The sequence below is a fragment of the Bos grunniens genome, chromosome 27 (genome assembly GCF_055505025.1).
Source record: "Bos grunniens cultivar Pamir isolate PY7600 chromosome 27, Bosgru_T2T1.0, whole genome shotgun sequence".
NCBI lineage: Eukaryota > Metazoa > Chordata > Mammalia > Artiodactyla > Bovidae > Bos > Bos grunniens.
Window position 1 is genome coordinate 41,821,949 of NC_141191.1, and position 17,111 is coordinate 41,839,059.

The 17,111-nt window shown below is 42.1% G+C and overlaps 2 protein-coding genes across 50 annotated transcripts in view; one reads left to right on the plus strand and one right to left on the minus strand.

The window, feature by feature from the left end:
• The window catches only part of TOP2B (DNA topoisomerase II beta), a 94,626-nt gene extending 79,109 nt beyond the window's left edge, over positions 1-15,517 (plus strand). For 5 of the 8 annotated variants that reach the window (XR_015156371.1, XM_086380773.1, XM_086380774.1 and 2 more), the window contains 9 exons: positions 1,053-1,247; positions 3,521-3,662; positions 3,872-4,033; positions 6,325-6,526; positions 7,463-7,542; positions 10,860-10,970; positions 12,486-12,605; positions 14,045-14,139; positions 15,029-15,517. Coding sequence is in view for 6 of the 8 variants with exons in the window: in XM_086380773.1 (XP_086236899.1) it covers positions 1,053-1,247; positions 3,521-3,662; positions 3,872-4,033; positions 6,325-6,526; positions 7,463-7,542; positions 10,860-10,970; positions 12,486-12,605; positions 14,045-14,139; positions 15,029-15,193 (1,272 nt within the window). In the remaining 2 variants the exon portion in view is untranslated. The remainder of the gene's footprint in view (positions 1-1,052; positions 1,248-3,520; positions 3,663-3,871; positions 4,034-6,324; positions 6,527-7,462; positions 7,543-10,859; positions 10,971-12,485; positions 12,606-14,044; positions 14,140-15,028) is intronic. The other 3 variants (XR_015156372.1, XM_086380771.1, XM_086380772.1) reach the window with 1 other exon arrangement.
• A 52-nt stretch (positions 15,518-15,569) lies between these two features.
• The window catches only part of RARB (retinoic acid receptor beta), a 592,139-nt gene continuing 590,597 nt past the window's right edge, over positions 15,570-17,111 (minus strand). For 38 of the 42 annotated variants that reach the window (XR_015156377.1, XR_015156374.1, XR_015156375.1 and 35 more), the window contains one exon: positions 15,570-16,937. Coding sequence is in view for 38 of the 42 variants with exons in the window: in XM_086380780.1 (XP_086236906.1) it covers positions 16,741-16,937 (197 nt within the window). In the remaining 4 variants the exon portion in view is untranslated. The remainder of the gene's footprint in view (positions 16,938-17,111) is intronic. The other 4 variants (XM_086380812.1, XM_086380815.1, XM_086380810.1 and 1 more) reach the window with 1 other exon arrangement.

Below are 17,111 nucleotides of genomic sequence, written 5' to 3' on the forward strand. Positions count from 1 at the left end.
ATTAAAATTGCTTAACTGACTTCAAATTAGCTTATTGCTTCAATTTTAATGTTTTCCCCCAAAAGAGGTAAAAACAATATATATATGTGATTAAATATAGGTATTTGATTTTTAAAAAGTAGAATGATAGTCTCTTTAGACTTTTAATAGAGAAATTTAAAATTTTTTAAAATTTAGTTTTCTCCAAGTAGAATTCCATTTTTAAAAATAAAAGAAAAAATGTAGAGAAAGATGTAAAATACAACTTTTCCTAAAATTGCCTAATTTATTTTTAATTAACTCACTTAAAATCTTAGAATTATATTCAAGTAATATGATAGCAATATGGTAGCAATATGATCATCTAATTTTGAGTAGTACAAGGTAAATTACTATTTATTATTAATCATGATATTACTTATATTTATTGGTTTTAGTTGTTTCATTGATTTATTTTCCACATGCTCTAGTTTTATAACCTAAGTCAGAATTTAAACTCTTAAGAATGAGTGTGGTATATTAGTTGCCTAATACAATTTCTGGAATTTTAATGATCTTTCAAGTATCACAGTATCACGTGTTGCCTTGATTTATACTTTTCTTCTGTTATGAGTTATTTTTTTTAAAATTTGAGCCTTTTCCCTGCTGACTTATACATTTAAAAATTAATATCCATTAAGATTGAAGCAAGGTAAAGCAAGAGTAAAGCACGGCGTCATATTTGTTACCAGAATTGCCTTTTTGTACGGTTCGCTAGGCCTCTGATGATATCAGGGCATCAGCAGTCCTGACCCCATCATATGTCATAGGGTTCTAGAGCTGGGCGGGACCATGTAGGCCATTTAGTTACAACCCCTTGTCTTACAAATGAGAAGCTTGTTAGATAGAACTGGGACTATAGCCCAGGCCTTCTGGTTTAGAATTGTTTTTTTCTTAGGTTAGATCACCTGAAAAGAAAGCTCTGTTCCTGAGTGACTAAAATGAGCTTTGACTTCTTCTGCAGTCCCAATTATCTTTTCTGATGAGTTGTTTATGCCCCACCCTCCTCCCCATCCTTAATGATTCCCCTCCAGAAAGTGGAAGCGCAGGAACGAGAAGACGTTCTGGCTGGGATGGCCGGAAAAGCAATCAAGGGGAAGGTTGGCAAACCTAAGGTGAAGAAGCTTCAGCTAGAAGAGACGATGCCCTCCCCTTACGGCAGGAGAGTGGTCCCTGAGATCACTGCCATGAAGGCAGATGCCAGCAAGAAGCTGCTGAAGAAGAGAAAGGTAGCACACGGCTCGTGGGTGGGCTCCACCTCAGTAATGATGTTTGTAGGAATCGTAATTTTACTGTTATGAAATCATGCTGTATTTTTTGTTTCAAATGTATTGCTATTTCACTGTGATAGGAAGTCATTTGTTCATGAAAGCAGTTGATCCATACATAGGATGAAGACATTACTCAAGGATCCACATACATGTAAAGAGTGAGACTTGACTTCATCTCATTTCTAAAAAGAAAGAGAAATATTCTACTCAGTATTCTAAATTAAAATCATGGAACAGTAGCAATAACAAGTATAAACCATAAACTTTAGTTCTGTATCATGACCAGTTAAGGAAGTCTTACAGTAGAAAAGGGTCTGTTTGGCTTTTGAAGTAAACTGTCATCTTTTACTATTTGTTTTTACCTTTAGTTAAAAGATCATCAGACACAGCCTCTATCATTGGGTTGATTGATGTTACAGTGGATTTAAAAGCCTCTCGGAGAATGGGGGTCAGTTAGCCAGAGGAAGGAAACATCTCAGAGCTGAGGAAGCAGGAGCCTGATGGTCACAAGGAGAAAGGCTGACTTTTCTGGGCAGGCTGAGTTTAGAAGCAGAGCGTGCCGGGTGAACCTGGGAACTTGGGAGATGAGCCTGGGCACTGGGTGAGGCCAGAGGGCTCTCTGTGCAGAGAGAGAGTGGAGCCCCAGATGGGGCACTGGGCTGCGGGGGAGCCCTCTCCTGCTGTGCTGAGAACCAGGGTCTCACACGCTCACCTGCACACAGAGCTTTCTCTTGGAAATGGCTTCTCTTCTCTCCATTTCACATGGTGTTAGTCAGGATCCGTTCTCAGCACATTTCTCTGTGCCTTTTGTACTCTCCTTGAGTGATTGCATTTGTGCCCAGAGCGTTTATCACTTGATGACTCTTGAATCGATGTCCTGAAGTGGTCATGGTTCCAGGAGAGCTGGACTAACGCAGCCATCAGAATGCACCCAAGCCCCACACACTCAGCATGCCTGACTTAATCCTAGTTTTAAAACTCCCCTCCTGCCTCTGCCTGATCTAGCTTTGGGCATGATCAGCCATCACTAACATAGGCCAGAAGCTGGTGAGTATCTCATTTAATCAGTAACTTAGTCCTACTGACTGACTATAAAAGAGTCCCCAAATCCACGCTTTTATCTTGGTCCCCACTGACACTATCTTGGGATTCAGTATATTTTCTCTGAGGCAGTTTAAGGTGAGCCATGTGGGTCCAGCAATCCTGTCTGTAGTCAGCCAGTCCTGACTCTACCTTCTTCACTTCATTCCTCTGTCTTATCTCTTTCCACCAGGGTGATGTTTCCAAAAGACAAGACTGGTTATTCACAGTGACCCCTTGTGTGCAGTGATTCAGCTTCCACCTGGCTGCCCTTACGCTTCCCAGGTGGCGCTAGTGGTAAAGAACCTGGCTGCCGATGCAGGGAGACATAAGAGATGCCAGTTCTATCTGTGGGTCAGGAAGCTCCCCTGGAGGAGGGCATAGCAGCCCCCTCCAGTACTCTTGCCTGGAGAATCCCACAGACAGAGGAGCCTGGTGGGCTGCGGTCCATGGGGTCACAGAGAGTCAGACGTGATGGGCCTTTCCTCTCCGCTGTCCTTGAGCCAGCAGACCGAGTCACCGTCCCTTCCCTCCTCACTCGCTGGGGGATGTGCCCGAGTCTTCAGCGTCCAGTGGAAAGGGCTCCTTTTCCCTATTGTCTGTCCGGCCCTGGGCAGGATTGCTCACGTCTCCTCACAGGTCACTCTGTTCTTTCTCCGTTTCAGGGTCAGGGGACTTTGTCTTATGCTTAGTAGTATATGACATGTCATGTTTTATTCTCATAATAATAATCTAAAGATTATTTTTATTATCTTCAATAATCTGAAGGTTTTTTCCTGGTGGATAGAGGCCTGAGCTCTAGCAATGAATTTTTCAGGTACCTTTTGGTACCTTGTCCTTAACTTTGAGTCTGAAAGTCCCTTGGATAATCAGAAGCTGCCTTCCTATTTCTTACAGTTGGTTTTAAGTAGCTGTCATCTCACAGAATGCACTGATAGATTAGGGTGGTGAGCAGGATCATTTTCCATAGTTGCATAAAAAGCATGGTCTGATCAGTGTCATCTCTTAGGGCCTCGGTAGACCCACGCATTCTTTTTATTCATCTGATACAGAAAAGCTCTCTATTGACTGGAAATGTGCCTCTAAAGTACATATGATATTAATTCGGCTTGTATTTTTACTGATGGTTTGGCTTCCTTTTTAATGTATAGGGCGATCCGGATGCCACAGCAGTCAGAGTGGACTTTGATGAAGAGCTCAGCGGAGCAGCAGTGGAAGGCGGGGAAGAGGTGCCGATCCCGTCAGCTCCTGTACACAGAGGCCCCAAACCCAAAAGGGAGAAAAAAGAGCCTGGTGAGGGATCACTACAGTTTTTTGTTTGTGAGAAAATGTGTATGTTCAGGGCATTAGTAGATTCTTTGTGCTGTTTTTCTGGTAGGTGAAGTAATATCTTCGGTTCTCACAAACATTATAATGAACTTTTCGTTATAATAGTTTTATTTTTACTAATGATATTTAGGTAAGTATTGATACATACCTTATTGTTACTCATTTGTTTTTAGGTACCAGGGTGAGAAAAACACCTACATCATCTGGTAAACCGAGTGCAAAGAAAGTGAAGAAACGGAATCCTTGGTCAGATGATGAATCCAAGTCAGAAAGTGACTTGGAAGAAACAGAACCTGTGGTTATTCCAAGAGACTCTTTACTTAGGAGAGCGGCTGGTATTCTGATATATTTTATACTTATTTTATTATTTTTTGTGGTTTGAGAAAGTTAGTATTACTCATAAGTTAGTATTGTTAGTATCATCAATATTACTGAAGTAGTAAACCATTCGTATTTCAGAAGTTAGTTCACAAAGACCAAAAAGCCTTCTTTATGGAATGATCTTTTCTAGCAAAGTTGGACATACATTTCTCCAAAGTGAAATCTGGAGAAAGTGTTTTCTTACTGACTTTTACGATAAAGTTTGGGTTACATTCTGTCCAGAGTTAGGAGATGTTTGCTAGAAAATGTACCTTGATGTGGGCTCAGCAGTAAAGAATCCACCTGCCAGTGCAAGCAGACGCAGGAGACGCGGGCTCGATCCCTGTGTCGGGAAGCTCCCCTGGAGGAGGGCGTGGCATCCCACTCCAGTATTCTTGCCTGGAGAATCCCATGGACAGAGGAGCCTGCTGGGTTACAGCCCAAGGGAGTTGCAAAGAGTTGGATGCAGCTGAGTGACAGAGCACACACGTGTGTACCTTGGTGTAGGGCACTAGCAGTGCTGGGTCCACAGGCAGCGTGGGGTCCGTAGGCCGTGCTGCGTTGGTTTCCTTTTGTTGTGTCGTCTATTTCTTATATCATGAGAAATTTCCCTACTTTATAGTCTGGTTCATATGCACACAGCATTATTTAGATAATTGCAGTGCCAGAGTTTAGGTTGTAGAATCCCATTTTGCTAGTGTATATTAGTATTAAGTGTGTGATTTGATCCTTTCTGAATATTTATTAATTTGAAGTCTTCAAATACTTAAATACTGATGAGTGTCCTATTTTATAGGTTCTTCTCAAATTTTAAGTCCTAATATACATAAAATGAAAAAACATTCTGATTGTTTTCTTTGGGAGATACTTTTATATTTCAGGCCTTCAATCGCTAAGTAATTGAATTTCTTTTCATAAAGCACATAGGTAGTATAACAGAGGTAAACATTTTTTTTGTTAGACTATAGTTGATTTACAATGTTGCATTAGTTCAGAGGTGAGTTTTAACAGTATATCAAGTTACATGAAAATTAATTTATTAATAGCTTTAAAATTGTATTTAGGCTTTTCCCATACATTTAAAATGAAGTATAAAGTTGCATAGCACCCAGATGACTTTAAAATTTTATTCCATAGTATATGCTAGAAATTATAGTAAAGCTTATTTGCATTATACCAGTGTGCCCTTCTCCATGAGATCAGATCAGTTGCTCAGTTGTGTCCGACTCTTTGCGACCCCATGAATCGCAGCACGCCAGGCCTCCCTGTCCATCACCAACTCCCAGAGTTCACTCAGACTCACGTCCATCGAGTCAGTGATGCCATCCAGCCATCTCATCCTCTGTCCATCCCCTTCTCCTCTTGCCCCCAATCCCTCCCAGCATCAGAGTCTTTTCCAATGAGTCAACTCTTTGCATGAGGTGGCCAAAGTACTGGAGTTTCAGCTTTAGCATCATTCCTTCCAAAGAAATCCCAGGGCTGATCTCCTTCAGAATGGACTGGTTGGATCTCCTTGCAGTCCAAGGGACTCTCAAGAGTCTTCTCCAACACCACAGTTCAAAAGCATCAATTCTTCGGCGCTCAGCCTTCTTCACAGTCCGACTCTCACATCCATACATGACCACAGGAAAAACCATAGCCTTGACTAGACGGACCTTTGTTGGCAAAGTAATGTCTCTGCTTTTGAATATGCTATCTAGGTTGGTCATAACTTTCCTGTGGGTGCTTTTTTATGTGTTATATTATTTTGCTAATATATTGAGATCTTAACTCTGTTTCTTCTCGTTCATCTGAAAAATTACTATTTCTGTTATTTCATGGTAAAACTACTGTGAAGAGAGATGATAGAAGTTTTTATGTAAGAAGTTAAGAGAAGGCACTTTCTAAAGATATACAAGTTGTCCTTTGTAATTGCAGAAATGGGGGAGTCGCATATTAGTAGTCACTTTTACAGTGGCCACGTCTCCTCTCCTCACTGTTTGGAGTATCTTTTAAGCATGAAAAGCAGCATCCTGATACGCTCATCAGGCTCATGTTGCGTTCTCCAGGCACCTGAGCATGACCCCGGAGCCTCCTGGGAGTGCAGGCCAGACGTTAGGACCGTCCGCGTAACTGAGGCCAAACTCAGGCACTTTTATTCTCCGATGCTTGTCTTTTTCTCTTGCATGTTTTCGGAGACTGCTGGATTATTTTTCAAGTGTATGGTTTGGAATAATATTTCACTTTGATAAAGCTGGGTTTAAAGTCATTTTTGTTTTTGTCCTAGCTGAACGGCCAAAGTATACATTCGATTTCTCGGAAGAGGAGGAGGATGACGCCGATGATGATGACGACAATAATGACTTAGAGGAGCTGAAGGTCAAAGCATCTCCCATAGCAAATGATGGAGAAGAGGAGTTTGTCCCCTCAGATGGGCTAGATAAAGATGAATACACATTCTCACCAGGCAAATCGAAAGCTGCTCCAGAGTAAGTAACACTGACAAGGTGCAGTCGGGTGTCTTGGCATCTGTCAGATCTCACAGTAAAAGCACCAAGAAACTGTTACCATTCTGGATAAGGCCCTCCCCAGGAAGGAATAAATTGGGTTAATATTGTAGCTGTTTACGTAACTGTTGCTTATAGTTGAGAGCATAGGTTGGCAAATGTTTTCCATAAAAATTTGGAATAGTAAACATTTTAGGCTTTGCAGCCATATGGTCTCTTGAACTACTCAGTGCTGCCACTGTAGCAAAAAAGCAGCCATAAATGGTAGTGAATGGATGCGTGTAGCTGCGTTCCAGTAAAATTCCATGTAAAAAATTAGGCAGCGGGTGTGGGGGACATTTCTCTGAACCAAGGTTGTCAAGTTATGATGTCGCTAGAATCGGGAGCTTTGCTTTGCCTCCTTCGCTTTGGTCGTGGTTTGGGAGCTTTGCTTTGCCTCCTTTGCTTTGGCCGTGGTTGACTCTTCTTGCGTCTGGTGCGTGGGAGCAGGAACATGTAGGGTATGAAGTTTGTCAACTGCTTCAGATTTTTAAGGAAGTATTTTACCACATGCAGTAAAGTGTGAGAAATCAGATTATTGCCGCCTCTGATGGAGACGGACTTTCTTCTTGGATTTTTGCCAATAATTTACTGATGTTAAATTCTGAAGTGGTTCTGTCAACCATAAAACTTAGTGGTATTTTGATTAACTTGGAACTTTTGCTTTTCTGTTAAGTAATTGTTTTGTCTGGAGTCTGTGTATGCACATTAATGCTTATGAGAGAGCAAAAAGGAGCTTGGTTGCCCTGTTTTTACAAAGAGAAACACACGAGAGGGCTAACCTGCTGTGTAATTATAACCCTGTGGTGCATATTATATGTAAATTCTTAAGGCTGAGATGGTGACTTAAGTGGTGATTGATTTCTTTCTCTTCAATAGAAAGTCTTCCCACGACAAGAAGAGTCAGGATTTTGGGACTCTCTTCTCTTTTCCTTCATACTCTCAGAAGTCAGAAGATGGTATGCTCATTTCATCTTTTCATTGGCTATTTACATATTATTGCTATGGCTTTTTTTATGAGTAGTAAACTTACTTTCTCTTTACATTTTCTTCAGTGTAATGAGGTTTATTTTTTCCTGATGTGATTTCTAACTAAACGGTCAGTATTGGCATTATGGAAGCACTTAGGTGGAGAGGCAGGTGCTGACGTGTTTGTGTGCGTGAGGGGTGAGGAGTGTGAGTGTTTTAAGGAGAAAAAGTATAGACAGAAACGTTGGAAGGCTGAAAATTTTCATGGCAATGAGAGTAGGTTTATGACAGGATTTTTCAAGCTACAAGCCTACCAATATGCCAGTTTTTTACTAAATTCTAGTAGCTATAAGATAAAACCTTTATAGAAGCAAATTTAATCAGTGTGCATACTTTTTTAAATTGCCTACATTTGTGTGTAGAATTTCTAAGGTCAAAACACATCCAGTTATATTTGAGTTACTATTTTCCATTTTTTGAATACACATCATGTAGCTGGATAAACATGTAGACTGTCATCGTTCAGTTGCTAAGGTGTGTCTGACTCTCTGTGACACCGTGGACTGCAGTGTGCCAGACTTTCCTGTCCTTCACTATGTCCTGGAGCTTGCTCAAACTCATGTCCATTGAGTCAGTGATGCCATCCAACCATCTCATCCTCTCTTGCCCCCTTCTCCCCCTGCCCTCAGTCTTTCCCAACATCAGGGTCTTTGCCAATGAGTTAGTTCTTCACATCATGTAGCCAAAGTATTGGAGCTTCAGCTTTAGCCCTTCCAATGAATTCCTTTAGGATTGACTGATTTGCTCTCCTTGGTGTCCATGTGACTCTCAAGTCTTCTCCAGCACAACAAGTTGAAAGCATCAGTTCTTCCGTGCTCAGCTTTCTTTATGGTCCAAGTCTCACATCCATACATGACCACTGGAAAAACCATAGTTTGACTATATAGACCTTTGTTGGCAAAGTAATGTCTCTGATTTTTGATATGCTGCTTAGATTTGTCATAGCTTTCCTTCCAAGGAGCAAGTGCTTTTTTAATTTCATGGCTGCAGTCACCATCCACAGTGATTTTGGAGCCCAAGAAAATAAATGTCTGTTTCCACTTTTCCCCATCTATTTGCCATGAAGTGATGAGACCGGATGCCATGATGTTAATTTTTTGAAAGTTGTTTCATGCCCGCTTTTTCAGTCTCCTCTTTCGCCCTTATCAAAAGGCTCTTTAGCTCCACTTCACTCTGTCATTAGGGTGGTGTCATCTGCATATCTGAGGTGTTGATATTTCTCCCCGCAATCTTGATTCCAGCTTGTGCTTCATCCAGCCCAGCATTTCACATGATATACTCTGCATGTAAGTTTAAGCGGGGTAACAATATACAGGATTGACGTACTCATTTCCCAATTTTGAACCAGTTCATTGTTCCATGTCTGGTGCTGACTGTTACTTCTTAACCTGCATACCTGTTTCTCAGGAGACAGGAAAGGTGGTCTGATATTCCCATCTCTTTAAGAATTTTCCAGAGTTTGTTGTGATCCACACAGTCAGAAGGCTTTAGTGTAGTTAATGAAACTGAAGATGTTTTTCTGGAATTCCCTTGCTTTCTCTATGAGCCAACGAACATTGGCAATTTGATCTCTGGTTCCTCTGCCTTTTCTAAATTCAGCTTGTATATCTAGAAGTTCTTGGTTCATATATTGCTGAAGCCTAACTTGAAGGACTTTGAGCATAACTTTGTTAGCATGTGAAATGAGTGAAATTGTGTGGTAGTTTGAACTTTCTTTGGCACTGCCCTTCTTTGGCATTGAAATGAAAACTGACCTTTTCCAGTTCTGTGGCCACTGCTGAGTTTCCCAAATTTGCTGACATACTGAGTGCAGCACGTTAATGGCATTATCATTTAGGATTTTAAATAGCTCCCCTGGAGTTCCATCACCTCCACTAGCTTTGTTTATAGTAATGCTTCCTAAGGGGCACTTGACTTCACACTCCAGGATGCCTGGTCCTAGGTGAGAGACCACACACCATGGCAGTTATCTGGGTCATTAAGGGTCATTTTTTGTATAGTTCTTCTGTGTATTCTTGCTACCTCTTCTTAGTCTGTTCTGTTAGATCCTTACCGTTTCTGTCCTTTATCATGCCCGTCCTTGTATGGAATGTCCCCTTGATATCTCCAGTTTTCTTGAAGAGATCTCTAGTCTGTTTCACATTCTCTGGTTTTCCTCTCTGTCTTTGCACTGTTCACTTAAGCCTTTCTTAGCTGTCTTTGCTGTTCTCTGGAACTCTTCACTCAGCCGGGTGCCTTTCCCTCTCCCCCTCGCCTTCTGTTTGTGAGGCCTGCTCAGCCAGCCACCTGGCCGGATGGTGTTGGTCACTGCCTCCTGTACAGGGCCACGAGCCTCCACGTTCTTCAGGCACTCTACCAGGCCTAAGCCCTTGTGTGTATCTGTCACCTCCTATATAATCGTAAGAGATTAGATTTAGGTCCTACTTGAATGGCCTAGTGGTTTGCCCTGCTTTCTTCAGTTTGAGCCTGAATTTTGCGATAAGGAGCTGATGATCTGAGCCACAGTCAGCTCCAGGTCTTCTTTTTGTGGATGTAGAGCTACTGCTTCTGTTGCAGAGAGTATCATCAATCTGATTTCAGTATTGACCATCTGGTGATGTCATACATGTAGACAGACATACACAGATCTGGTACATGTTCTAAGGTATGTATAGATAATGCATTTTTGAAAGCCTGTCAGAACAGCCATGTAAAAGCCTCACTCACATGCAAGTTGCCATTTTGAGTACCTTTTTGGTTTGAGGAAAGGAAAGATGGAGGGAAAAACTGACTAAATTGAGTGTAAAAGTAAACTTTTTTTACACTCTTTTTACACTGTAAAAAGAAGGTACCTACTTGCCTTTTAAATTAAACTTTAATGATGTAAAATTGCTGAATGTTGTTATTGATATTCATGACATGATTAGCTGTGTATATACTAAAATAATCACAGTGAGAACTTTTATTAAATACCTCATTTAAAATCAGTATTTTTGAATTGATCAGTTTTAAATGATTAGCATTTGGGAGTATTAAGAATTTTTATTACTCTGTGCATTTCTATGTGGTTTTACAGGGTTAACAGTTTTGAAATACAACACTGTAATATTTTTATTTCCGCTGTTTGTGTATTGTGGACTATATGATCACAAAATAGAAACATATAAAGATTTATTATCTAGCTAGAGATGTCATCAATAAAAATAAAGTTTAACTACTTAGTGTTCCTTATAGAATGTCTTTACTGAAAAAAATAACTAATTTTTAGATTCAGCTAAATTTGACAGTAATGAAGAAGATTCTGCTTCTGTATTTTCACCATCATTTGGTCTGAAGCAAACAGAAAAAGTTCCAAGTAAAACAGTAGCTGCTAAAAAGGGTATGTACTTATTTTTGTTAAGCATCGCATAAACCGTATATAGTTGATTTTAAAGGAAATTTAATACAATTTGAAACTAATTGCACTAGCATTTCAATAGAAAATAGCTATAAAGTATAAATGTATATACTGAAAATCCCTCTGGTTTACTTAACTATTGAGGTAATTATTAAAATGTCTGTAAGATCTCATTTTAAAGCTCTTATAAAATAATCCCATGTACTGATATCAAAAGACAGCTTTCTGGTACAGGTGTCCTGTAGTGAGCTTTTGTCCCTAGCGCAGCTGGTCGTGCTGTGTGGGGCCTGCCTGCACTCATGCCGTGGAGCCACTGGCCGTTCCTGGGTCCTTTTTTGAGTTGGGTGGCTTCTTTCTGTGTGGGGCCTGCCTGCACTCATGCCGTGGAGCCACTGGTCGTTCCTGGGCCCTTTTTTGAGTTGGGTGGCTTCTTTCTTTTCCATAGCCTTAGGTTGTTTATCAACAGGCTGATTTGAGTTGAGTCCTGAATCTGTCACTAGCACTAAGGCACACCCCTCGGGGGTCAGTGTTAGTGCTCCGTGTCTACTCACCCAGCAAGTCAGTAAACAGTCTGGAATGCCCCTTTAACATCTGAAAAAGGCGGCACACAGATCACCACTGTAGATACATAGCTATTAGAGGAGCAGAAAAGCAAGGGAAGGCCCTGCTTCCTCTGCATACACGAGGGCCGTGGTGAGAAATCGTTTGGCTAACGGGCCTCTCGCCCGCATGCCTTTGTCTGTCTTCACGGGCGGACTCTCCTCCGCGCGGCTGTACCCGCCTCTTCACCAGTGACTGAGGGAAGCTGGTTTGTCTCAGGGCTCTTGCCCTCAGGCTAGCTCACTCTGGTTTCATACCGGCTCTCAGATTTCTCGTGTGGTGAAGCGTTCAGTGATGCCAAGCTCTACACCCGACCCGTTCCCAGCTGCCCTCACACATCGCCTCCCAGACAGCCCTAACTGCAGTGTGCGTGAGGGTCAGGGGGGCTTCTGGGGTGCTCAGACTTCCCTGCAAGCATCTTATCTTGATGGGAACACCTGAGAGCCACCCTGAACACTTGGAGCCATTGCCTCTTCCAGTGATCAGCCGGTTTCCTTCATCAAGCTGTTCACTCCTGTGAAACCTAACAAGTTAAGAGTTCAGTGTTAACTTAAGGCCAGCACAGCCAGCACAGCCAACACCCGCCTGCTCCGAGGCAACGGCTCAGGAGGATCAGGAGTGACCTACTCTCGCCCTCACTCACTCACTTTAATGGCCCTTGTTTAAAACATCACTTGAATTATCAAAAGGCAAGTTACATATAATGAAAAGCATTTTGTCACCTGTGAGCAGTTATTTGCCTTACGCTGGCACCAGATGAGAGAGACCATGGTTACTATGCAAGGCCACTCATTTCCATGTCAGCAGTAAGAAATCCCATCATTACGGGATTCGATTCAGCTTGGGTTGTTGGTAAGTATATTACATTGATCTGTGAAATGGACATTTGCTTAATAGGAAAACCATCTTTAGATACAGCCTCTAAGCCCAAGAGGGCCCCCAAACAGAAGAAAGTAGAGACTGTGAACTCTGACTCGGATTCTGAATTCGGCGTTCCAAAGAAAACAGCACCAAAAGGTGAGGATTACCTTTGTGTGACGATCTCGGCACATTCCATGTGCAAAGCATTCGTTTCTTCTACTCATTGAGGTTAGAAAGACTGGGTACCTGTTTTAAGTCGCTTTACTCTTCCATAAACAATGTTCTAAGAATCAGTGCTCAATTAGAATCCTCAAATGAATGGAACTGAACTGAAGGAGGTATATAGCAGTTTGGTCCAGTTTGAGTCTCAATTTCCTGATTTGTGAAACAAAGACCTCTTTTGCAACCAGAGAATGGGTCAAAGACCCCCTGCAGGGGACTCACTGGAAGTCATTCCTTAAAAGGCAGTGAGGGCTCCTCTTAAAGTGTGGGACTCCTTGTAGGAAGCTGGAGCCAGGACTGGCAGGCAGAGCCTCGTCCTCGTCTGGGAGTGGAAACAGCTGCCCTCGGGGCCCCTCCTGGGCACAGCACCAGTTCCTCTCCCCGTGGTCTGCGGGTCTCAGGGGTGCTTTCTATGGAAGACGTGGTTTCTCTAACGGTAGCGGTTCCGTCTTTCACCACCTGATAAGATACTGCCGTCAGCGTGTCTATTTCTTCAAGTGGTGGTTGGGGTAAGGAGATAGAGAGACCTACATGGCCCCAAGGGAGAAAACAGGGACTTGGGAGGTGGACCTGTTCACGTGCATGGCTTCAAACAGTGCCATCTTACTGACTCATCTGATCAAATGTGACATCCCAAGGCCACATAGCTATCTTTTCTTACCATACAATCTAGCCATAGCTCCTGAACTTTAACACATTTAGAGTTGCCATTTAGTTCTATTTTCTATCTCTGGCTTCACTGTAGGAACATTTGATAACCATTCATGTTTTACCTTTTCCCCTTCTTCCTCCAATGAGAATGAGGTAGACAAAAAAACTAGGCTACAGGGGGGTGATTTGAATCTGAGAAGGAATGTGGAGATTTGACAGGTGCTCTCATGACTAATGCTGGGGTGATTTACTTTAGGATTGTGCTGCTTAAAATGGGATATGCACTGGTTGTTACTAGTGTGATAAGTAAAATTTAGAGTAAGCATTTAAACCACATATATTACTTTCCTAGGGATTCATATTATATTTTTAAAAGTACTAGTCTGTGGCAAATTAGGAACTAATTTTTAGTACTACATACCAAGATTTTTGTTTCAGGCCCAGGTACCATGGGATGTGCAGATGTTTTATGTATTAGGGGCTTGGTTATTAAAATCTGTCACTAGGACGTCCCCACTAGTTTAACTGTGTTTGTGAAATACCTTAGGTTCTGGGGTTGGCGTGACTCAAGTGATGCTGACAGACTTTTTCTATGTCAGTCACACTGAGATCAGGGTTGCAGGGCCAGTTGGGCACGCCCAAGAAGGAAAGTGTGTTCTGGTGGTTATCTTTTTATCCTGCACTTAACTTTGGGAGAAAAAACTGCTTTGTATCATTTTAAGGTAAAGGCCGAGGGGCAAAGAAAAGGAAAGCATCTGGCTCTGAAAACGAAGGTGATTACAATCCTGGCAGGAAAACCTCCAAACCACCAAGCAAGGTAATAGGAGCATCTTTTAATGTATGGTTTTAAGATGATGTGTATCTGGCTTAGTTTGCTTATTACTAGAATGTCTCATTACAGCTTTAACCCAGCATCTCTTATCCATAGGGGGCTTGTTTATGGTTAAAAAGTTATCCAGGTATAAAATTTATATAATCAGGACCATCTCTTGGATACAAGTGTCGCATAAAGTAGCCTACTTAAGAGTACTCCACTTCCTCCAGCGGCAGAAGTTACATGCTTCCTTAACTGAAATATTTTCAGATTGAATAAACATTATTTCTTTTTTGCAAATTGATTTGACAAGGACCAATTTGATTTTCTAACTTGAACTCCTTTGTGGATAATTTTCCCAATTAGCCTGATGCTTCTCCAGAAGTACACTATCTCTTTTAGGTAAATTAATAACATCAAATGCCCCCCCTTTTCTGTGTCTTCCTTTTAAAACTTAAAAATACAAACAGATGCTGTTAGCTGTGTGGTGGTCTCTTTACATTGACCCTTTCCACCCAGTTGTCTGCTGGGACTGGGGTCCTTCCTGGTGACCATTCTCTGCATGTTTATAAATACTTACCTTGTGTACAACCTACTGTGAATAGTCTTGTTTTCTTCTCATGAATTGATAGGTACTTAGCAGTAAGTTGAATTTTTACTTTTCTGTGCATAGTTGAGCATAGTTGCTGGGTAACATAAGTTTAGAAAGAAGTAATGGTGTAAGTATTACTATTATAGAGAATTAGGTAATGGGCCTCACACTTAAGTTACTTAGCATTATAGTTCTGATCTTACAAGAACAATTATTTTCAGTATGTCTCAAAATAAGTGAAGGAATAACTAGTCCTTTTCTTTAACTTTGGTGTTTTAACTTTTTTTTTTTTAACCCCAGAAGCCGAAGAAAACCTCTTTTGATGAGGACTCAGATGTGGACCTCTTCCCCTCAGACCTCACCACCGAGCCACCGTCGCTGCCGCGGACTGGCCGGGCAAGGAAAGAAGTAAAATATTTTGCAGACTCTGACGAGGAAGATGTCGATTTTGCGATGTTTAATTAAGTGCCCACCGAGCACAGAAACAGTTCTCAGAAGATAACTTGTGTTGTCCTTTTTGTCTTTTCTGTCTCAGACTTTTGTACATCTGGCTTATTTTAATGTGATGATGTAATTGATGGTTTTTTATTATTGTGGTAGGCCTTTTAACATTTTGTTCTTACACATACAGTTTTATGCTCTTTTTTACTCATTGAAATGTCATGTACTGTCTGATTGGCTTGTAGAATTGTTATAGACTTGTGCATTAGCACAGATTTTAATTGTCATGATTGCAGACTACAGACCTGCTTTTTGAAATGAAATTTAAACATTAAAAATGGAACTGTGTTCTCCGTCTCTTTAACTAAAGATGAACGTGCAGTAAAAGCTCCCATACACCTTTAAAATAAATATATTTTATTCTTTGCCAGGAGACTCCATGGAAAAAGGTAAACAGTATATGAACATAGAAAGCACTGTTAAACGATCTCAATGTACAAACAGCCAGTGAGAGCACATCACAGACCTGCTAATATATAAAAAAAATCCACTAGTGCGTAAATGAGAACTAAGAAGCTGACACTTGTATCTGTTAACCATGCCACCCCACTTCAGAGTGACTGAACCAGGCCCGAGGATGCAGCCCCTCTGCCCATGACTTTGGGGGGAATCAGCCCCTACCTCTCAGGACACAGAGTTGCCTGGTACAGGTGGCAGACCAGCCCATCGCCATCCCATGAAACCTCCGTAATGGCTCGTGAACAGGTAAACAAAAACCTATTAACACTGGACAGTGCTGCTGCCTTGGAGGCTATCACTGTAAAAAATTGTGTAGTTACGTCATTGAACAAGTACTAAACCACTTTTAATTTAAAGTGACATCAACAACTGAACAAATGACGTCTGATAACCGAGCTGGCAGTTACACTGATAGAGAACTCTCTCCTGCTAGTGCAGTGAATCTGTATACATTTACTGGGCGACAGGAAATAAAAGGCGCGGGTTGAGAGCATCCGAAGAGCAAGGACAAGCGTCTACACTAACCGAATCAGAGCATCTTTAGCCTTATCTCGTCACACTACAACACTCCGCTTCCTTACCTGGATGTCTTGATCTGTGAAAGCAAAACACTTATCCTTTTGACCCTCTCTTAACTGGACACGCACAGTAATCTGCTCCACGACCGCGGGCCTTGGTGACCTGGAGTGTGGGACATGAGAGGAGAGCCGCAGATACACTGCTGTATGTACAGAGTCTTCGGAAACATGACCCGGGTGAATCGTGTTGACTGGGTCTTTGCCATGCAATCTTGAGTGTTCAAAGAGGAAAATAGAAGCTTTTAACTAGTTTGGGGTTGCATGAAATGGCTGATTTTTAGAATTTAAAAAGTTTGTACTTCTAGGTAAGTTAGACAGTGAGGGGTATATATTGATACATACGAAAACTTCTTGGTCCTTCTTGAGTTTTAATATATTTTCAGTCCAAAAACTAAGCAGCAGTAAAAATGTTTCTTGCATTTTAAATCCCAGGAGTGAAGGTTCTGGGGAATGTTGGAGTAGCCAGAACGTGTCTCACTGCAGCAGCGGGGACTGGCCGACGCCACTGTGCTCCACCGAGCTGGGGGAGACGCTGGGGCTGGGCTCCGCCGTGTGTCCGCCCGAGCTGGGGGTCAAGGGCTCGTGCCCTTCAGAGTTCTCCAGCATTTCCTGAATGAGCGGCGGCATCGAACCAGGGATTTCCATCTTCAAGGTAATTACACGCTCTGCACCTTTTAGAAAGAGAACAGAATCCGGTAGACAGGGATACCCGAGTCTGCTCTCACCCCCTCATGGTGGGGGAGCTCGGGGCGCCGGGGCCTGCGCTTGGGACGGCGCTGACACCCCTGCTCCCGCCGTGGGCAGCAGCGGAGACGGGAGGACGGGACATGTGATCGACTCCACCA